We start from the raw sequence: 7,500 nt of genomic DNA, 5'->3' as shown, positions 1-7,500 counted from the left end.
CCACCTGAAAAAGGACATTATAAGTGAAAGTGTCTCTTGACAACAAATAAAACATTTTCATCTTTAAATCATTCTTTTACAAACTGTTTTTCTCTATAAACCAATGCTTTTATTTGCTTTTCATATCTCTTTCTCACCTGCCACTGAAATCACTCCCACGTGTCTGCGTCTGCTGTTCATTTCAGGGCCGAAGAACCAGCTGTTCTTACTGATGGAGTAGCACTCGATACTGCGGAACGGGTCGCCGGATCCCCCCCGTCCCCCAACACAGAACAACACACCTGTCAAAAGTACAGCAGGTTCCCAGAGGTTTAAATGAATGACAGAAAAGAAAGACAGAACTACACAAGACCGAATGTCCTGACCTGCAGTGTGTTTGCGGGGTGTCGTACGGATTGAGTACTCAAAGTCAGGAACGCTCTTGTTACTAAGGTGCAAATGATAGTTGCGAGCCTCATCCAAAAGATCTCTGCAGTTCAGATTGGCCTTGATCATCTCTTCTTTGGCAACAGTGGATGTGAGGAAATCCACCGGCAGCAGAGGAAGACGCACCTGTGTGAGAAAAGCCCGTCAGATCAGGATGCTTCTATCAGATTAAGAACAAATCTGAAAATATAAACTAGCATGAATACAAGTGCCTTTCAAGCTTGAGCTTGGAAAGAGACTTTTAAACCAGCCCTAGCATATATCACCATGGGAAATGTTTGCTGTTTAACCAACAAGCTCAAAGAACTCGAGACTCTTATCAGGAGCCAGAAAATGTACGGGAGAGCAGCCTTATATGCCTGGCCGAGTCGTGGTTGGACAGTATCCCCGATCTTTTGACCAGCTTTACCGGCTTCAGGATGATACAAGCGGACAGGAACGCGGAATTGAGCGGTAAGCAGAAAGAAGGACGGCTTATTCTGCTCGTCAATAACAAGTGGTGTAATCCTAATCATGCTACTATCAAAGAACAGATATGTAATAAAGACATTGAACTATTGGCAGTTAGCTTAAGACCTTATTACCTGCCAAGGGAGTTCACAGTGGTTATCGCCTTTGTTGTTTATATTCCTCCGTCTGCCAATGCGGAAGTGGCCTGTGACATAGTGCATGTTATTATCGCGCAACTTCAGGCGAACTACCCTGATGCGTTCCTTTTCCTTTCAGGTGATAACCGTGTGTCCCTTTCTAAGACTCTGCCCACATTTAAGCAGTTTGTTGATACAACAAGGGGAGATAAGCTCTTGGACCTCCTGTATGCTAATGTGAAAGATGCATACAAATGTTCTGCACTGCCCCCCCCCTGGTCGATCTGACCATGACATGGTCCATCTCTCTCCCTCCTACACTCCAGTTGTCACGAGGCTGCCTGTCATTAACAGAACATCAAGACACTGGTCTACGGGGAGAGAAGAAGCCCTAATGTACTGTTTTGAAACAACATGCTGGGATGTTTTATTGTGAGGGTTATGGGGATGATATTGATGAATAAACAGAATGCATCACCCATTAAATTAAATTGTAATGATGACATCATGCCCTATATAGAAATGTGCTGCTTCACTAATAATAAGCCATGGGTAACTAGCAGTCTGAAGGTACTGATAAAAAAGAAGAAAAAGATTACAGGGAAAAAGTCAAATAACTCCAAAGAGTCCTGAGGGTTAGGGTTAAGGAGGGGAGAAGCATATGAAGCAGAAGGAGGTTTCGCTGCTTGAGGAGGATCACGGGTATGAAGCAGAAGGGGGTTTCGCTGCTTGAGGAAGGTCACAGGTATGAAGCAGAAGGGGGTTTCGCTGCTTGAGGAAGGTCACAGGTATGAAGCAGAAGGGGGTTTCGCTGCTTGAGGAAGGTCACAGGTATGAAGCAGAAGTGGGTTTCGCTGCTTGAGGAGGATCACGGGTATGAAGCAGAAGGGGGTTTCGCTGCTTGAGGAAGATCACGGGTATGAAGCAGAAGGGGGTTTCGCTGCTTGAGGAAGATCACGGGTATGAAGCAGAAGGGGGTTTCGCTGCTTGAGGAGGATCACGGGTATGAAGCAGAAGGGGGTTTCGCTGCTTGAGGAAGACCACGGGTATGAAGCAGAAGGGGGTTTCGCTGCTTGAGGAAGACCACAGGTATGAAGCAGAACGGGGGCTTCGCTGCTTGAGGAGGATCACAGGTATGAAGCAGAAGGGGGTTTCGCTGCTTGAGGAGGATCACGGGTATGAAGCAGAAGGGGGTTTCGCTGCTTGAGGAGGATCACAGGTATGAAGCAGAAGGGGGTTTCGCTGCTTGAGGAGGATCACAGGTATGAAGCAGAAGGGGGTTTCGCTGCTTGAGGAGGATCACAGGTATGAAGCAGAAGGGGGTTTCGCTGCTTGAGGAGGATCACGGGTATGAAGCAGAAGGGGGTTTCGCTGCTTGAGGAGGATCACAGGTATGAAGCAAGAAGGGGGTTCGCTGCTTGAGGAGGATCACGGGTACGAAGCAGAAGTGGGTTTCGCTGCTTGAGGAGGATCACGGGTACGAAGCAGAAGGGGGTTTCGCTGCTTGAGGAAGGTCACAGGTATGAAGCAGAAAGGGGTTTCGCTGCTTGAGGAGGATCACAGGTATGAAGCAGAAGGGGGTTTCGCTGCTTGAGGAAGATCACAGGTATGAAGCAAAAGGGGGTTTCGCTGCTTGAGGAGGATCACGGGTATGAAGCAGAAGGGGGTTTCGCTGCTTGAGGAAGGTCACAGGTATGAAGCAGAAGGGGGTTTCGCTGCTTGAGGAAGGTCACAGGTATGAAGCAGAAGTGGGTTTCGCTGCTTGAGGAGGATCACGGGTATGAAGCAGAAGGGGGTTTCGCTGCTTGAGGAAGATCACGGGTATGAAGCAGAAGGGGGTTTCGCTGCTTGAGGAAGATCACGGGTATGAAGCAGAAGGGGGTTTCGCTGCTTGAGGAGGATCACGGGTATGAAGCAGAAGGGGGTTTCGCTGCTTGAGGAAGACCACGGGTATGAAGCAGAAGGGGGTTTCGCTGCTTGAGGAAGACCACAGGTATGAAGCAGAACGGGGGCTTCGCTGCTTGAGGAGGATCACAGGTATGAAGCAGAAGGGGGTTTCGCTGCTTGAGGAGGATCACGGGTATGAAGCAGAAGGGGGTTTCGCTGCTTGAGGAGGATCACAGGTATGAAGCAGAAGGGGGTTTCGCTGCTTGAGGAGGATCACAGGTATGAAGCAGAAGGGGGTTTCGCTGCTTGAGGAGGATCACAGGTATGAAGCAGAAGGGGGTTTCGCTGCTTGAGGAGGATCACGGGTATGAAGCAGAAGGGGGTTTCGCTGCTTGAGGAGGATCACAGGTATGAAGCAAGAAGGGGGTTCGCTGCTTGAGGAGGATCACGGGTACGAAGCAGAAGTGGGTTTCGCTGCTTGAGGAGGATCACGGGTACGAAGCAGAAGGGGGTTTCGCTGCTTGAGGAAGGTCACAGGTATGAAGCAGAAAGGGGTTTCGCTGCTTGAGGAGGATCACAGGTATGAAGCAGAAGGGGGTTTCGCTGCTTGAGGAAGATCACAGGTATGAAGCAAAAGGGGGTTTCGCTGCTTGAGGAGGATCACGGGTATGAAGCAGAAGGGGGTTTCGCTGCTTGAGGAAGACCACAGGTATGAAGCAGAAGGGGGCTTCGCTGCTTGAGGAGGATCACAGGTATGAAGCAGAAGGGGGTTTCGCTGCTTGAGGAAGGTCACGGGTATGAAGCAGAAGGGGGTTTCGCTGCTTGAGGAGGAGCACAGGTATGAAGCAGAAGGGGGTTTCGCTGCTTGAGGAAGATCACAGGTATGAAGCAGAAGGGGGTTTCGCTGCTTGAGGAGGATCACGGGTATGAAGCAGAAGGGGGTTTCGCTGCATGAGGAAGACCACAGGTATGAAGCAGAAGGGGGCTTCGCTGCTTGAGGAAGGTCACGGGTATGAAGCAGAAGGGGGTTTCGCTGCTTGAGGAGGATCACGGGTATGAAGCAGAAGGGGGTTTCGCTGCTTGAGGAGGATCACGGGTATGAAGCAAAAGGGGGTTTCGCTGCTTGAGGAGGATCACGGGCACGAAGCAGAAGGGGGTTTCGCTGCTTGAGGAAGATCACGGGTATGAAGCAGAAGGGGGTTTCGCTGCTTGAGGAGGATCACGGGTATGAAGCAGAAGGGGGTTTCGCTGCTTGAGGAAGACCACAGGTATGAAGCAGAAGGGGGCTTCGCTGCTTGAGGAGGATCACGGGTATGAAGCAGAAGGGGGTTTCGCTGCTTGAGGAAGGTCACAGGTATGAAGCAGAAGGGGGTTTCGCTGCTTGAGGAGGATCACGGGTATGAAGCAAAAGGGGGTTTCGCTGCTTGAGGAAGGTCACAGGTATGAAGCAGAAGGGGGTTTCGCTGCTTGAGGAAGGTCACAGGTATGAAGCAGAAGGGGGTTTCGCTGCTTGAGGAAGGTCACAGGTATGAAGCAGAAGGGGGTTTCGCTGCTTGAGGAGGATCACGGGTATGAAGCAGAAGGGGGTTTCGCTGCTTGAGGAGGATCACGGGTATGAAGCAGAAGGGGGTTTCGCTGCTTGAGGAGGATCACAGGTATGAAGCAGAAGGGGGATTCGCTGCTTGAGGAGGATCACAGGTATGAAGCAAGAAGGGGGTTCGCTGCTTGAGGAGGATCACGGGTACGAAGCAGAAGTGGGTTTCGCTGCTTGAGGAGGATCACGGGTACGAAGCAGAAGGGGGTTTCGCTGCTTGAGGAAGGTCACAGGTATGAAGCAGAAAGGGGTTTCGCTGCTTGAGGAGGATCACAGGTATGAAGCAGAAGGGGGTTTCGTTGCTTGAGGAAGATCACAGGTATGAAGCAAAAAGGGGGTTTCGCTGCTTGAGGAGGATCACGGGTATGAAGCAGAAGGGGGTTTCGCTGCTTGAGGAAGACCACAGGTATGAAGCAGAAGGGGGCTTCGCTGCTTGAGGAGGATCACAGGTATGAAGCAGAAGGGGGTTTCGCTGCTTGAGGAAGGTCACGGGTATGAAGCAGAAGGGGGTTTCGCTGCTTGAGGAGGATCAAAGGTATGAAGCAGAAGGGGGTTTCGCTGCTTGAGGAGGATCACGGGTATGAAGCAGAAGGGGGTTTCGCTGCTTGAGGAAGACCACAGGTATGAAGCAGAAGGGGGTTTCGCTGCTTGAGGAGGATCACTGGTATGAAGCAGAAGGGGGTTTCGCTGCTTGAGGAAGGTCACAGGTATGAAGCAGAAGGGGGTTTCGCTGCTTGAGGAGGATCACGGGTATGAAGCAAAAGGGGGTTTCGCTGCTTGAGGATCACGGGCACGAAGCAGAAGGGGGTTTCGCTGCTTGAGGAAGGTCACAGGTATGAAGCAGAAGGGGGTTTCGCTGCTTGAGGAGGATCACGGGTATGAAGCAGAAGGGGGTTTCGCTGCTTGAGGAGGATCACGGGTATGAAGCAGAAGGGGGTTTCGCTGCTTGAGGAGGATCACGGGTATGAAGCAGAAGGGGGTTTCGCTGCTTGAGGAAGATCGCAGGTATGAAGCAGAAGGGGGTTTCGCTGCTTGGTGGTGATCAGAACCTGGCTGACGAACTGAACAGGTTCTTTAATAGATTTGATAACCCAATGCCCCCCAGCGCGCCACACCCGGTCTGCTGCCGTGTTCCTCCCTCATCCCATCCATGACATCATCTCCCAGAGTCCTCTCTCCTCCCTCCATCTGTAGCTCCACCTATAGTTCTACATCCATCTCAGGCCAGAGGTGAACTTGACTGTCTTAAGCCGGGGAAAGCAGTGACAGTATTAGGCCGTGAGTGCTGATGACCTGCTGTACAGTTGTGTTACTTTCACATACTTGTTTAATCTGAGCCTGTGCTTACAGAAGGTCTAGGGCTGGGCGATATGGCCTAAAAAAAAAATCCCTTAATTTTTATATAAAAAATCCGATTTACGATTTAAATCGATTTTTTCCCCCCCTATTTAAAATCAATCTGCAGATGACAAATAAATTGTTCAAAACAAGTTTTAGCTTTAATTAATTATATAAAGTGCAATCAGAAACAACAAGCCAAGATGGCAGGCCTTTGTAAACAGTGAAAATGTAACATAACATAACCTAACATAACATAAAATGGATGTAAATGTAAAAAAAAAAAAAAAAACTTGCATCAGTTGGTGACTAAACAGAATTTTATTAAGTTTAGTGACAACACAATGTTTACATGGTACACTGACTGTATGCTACTGTTTTTATTAGGCTATTGCTTGACACAAATTTCACAATTTCAATTCTTGTGATTTGATTCTGATCTTGATTCAATATCGATTCCTTTGGATAAATATTAGGTACAGTAGATACATTAATGTGTTGTTAATTTTTCTCTCCCAAAAAAAAGGCACCTACTGTAAACATTCAGGTTTACCTGTCAGCTGGTATTATTATTAGCCTAAAGGTTAAAAATAACATCTCAAATTTATTTGAATGCGTTTTTTATAATGACAACGTTATAATATTTTAATGATATAGGTAAAAATATAATAAAAATGTAATATAGTTATCATATTTAGCAAAATACTCCTCTCTACAGACAATTGTTTAAGTCCAACTAGCGTGTTATGGTTATTAAATGGCTTTCTTGAGGTAAACGTTACCCGACTGTTCTCCAGCTGTTTATGGACCTCTGTCCGTGGTTGAAAAACACTTGATCGATCGTTTTTATTACATTTCGGTAAGTTGAACTGTATCTTTCAAATTACCTATTGATCATTCGTGTTTATTTATGTTAACTAAGTTAGTAGCAACAGATGACCGGTTCACGTGCCGCTTGAACTGAGATCTGTCTGCGATCTGTCACGTCACATTTACAAGCACCAAAACGGTGTTTATTGTTTGAATTTTGTAATTAAATTGACAGAATCTGAGAGCTGAGAATTTGTTTTATATCAATAGTACCGTAAATCTTCTCTGTCGGTGTCACCGTCCTCTTTGCTTCGCGATTCTCTGCGTGAGAAATAGATGTGTGGCGTGAGAGCGTGTGGAAAGTGACAACTGCGCGAGTCTCACGATGAATGCGAGAGAGTTGGCAGCTCTGCAGATTCAGTTTGCAAATGTTTTTGGCGGGTGTGCTTGTGCAGCCGCGGTCTTGTTCATTTGCCATGTTGTTTGTGTAACGTTAGCTCTATGGCAAACGCGCTGAGCGCGTTCGGAACTACGGGAGCCCAGAGGGGAGTGTCGGCGGATATTATAGAGAAAACCGATTTTCATTCAAACACATCGATGTACACTACACACTCGAGTTAATCGATAAATTCGATTTATCGCCCAGCCCTAAGAAGGTCCCTAAATTGTGGAAAACATCTGGTTTGATTCCTAATCCCAAGAAGAGACACCCCTCTTACCATAACGATTATAGAACTGATTTCACACAAAAAGTGATCACAATGCACAGAATAAGGATGTCTAGAGTGTATAAACAAGAACTGGAGTATGTCAGAAAAGAAAATGAAGAATCAAAAATATTTAAAGAAGATTTACCCA

General features: G+C 47.7%; 1 protein-coding gene across 4 annotated transcripts in view; it reads right to left on the bottom strand.

The window, feature by feature from the left end:
* Window positions 1–7,500, bottom strand: part of klhl8 (kelch-like family member 8) — an 18,864-nt gene that overhangs the window by 5,799 nt on the left and 5,565 nt on the right. For all 4 annotated transcript variants that reach the window (XM_079586895.1, XM_079586893.1, XM_079586892.1 and 1 more), the window contains 2 exons: window positions 366–552; window positions 138–281 (listed from right to left, as the gene is read on the bottom strand). In XM_079586895.1, coding sequence (XP_079443021.1) covers window positions 138–281; window positions 366–552 — 331 coding nt within the window. The remainder of the gene's footprint in view (window positions 1–137; window positions 282–365; window positions 553–7,500) is intronic.

The sequence above is a fragment of the Phoxinus phoxinus genome (genome assembly GCF_949152265.1).
Source record: "Phoxinus phoxinus genome assembly, chromosome: 17".
NCBI classification, from domain to species: Eukaryota; Metazoa; Chordata; class Actinopteri; order Cypriniformes; family Leuciscidae; genus Phoxinus; species Phoxinus phoxinus.
Note: the sequence above shows the minus strand (reverse complement) of the source record. Positions and strands in the feature narration are given on the sequence as shown.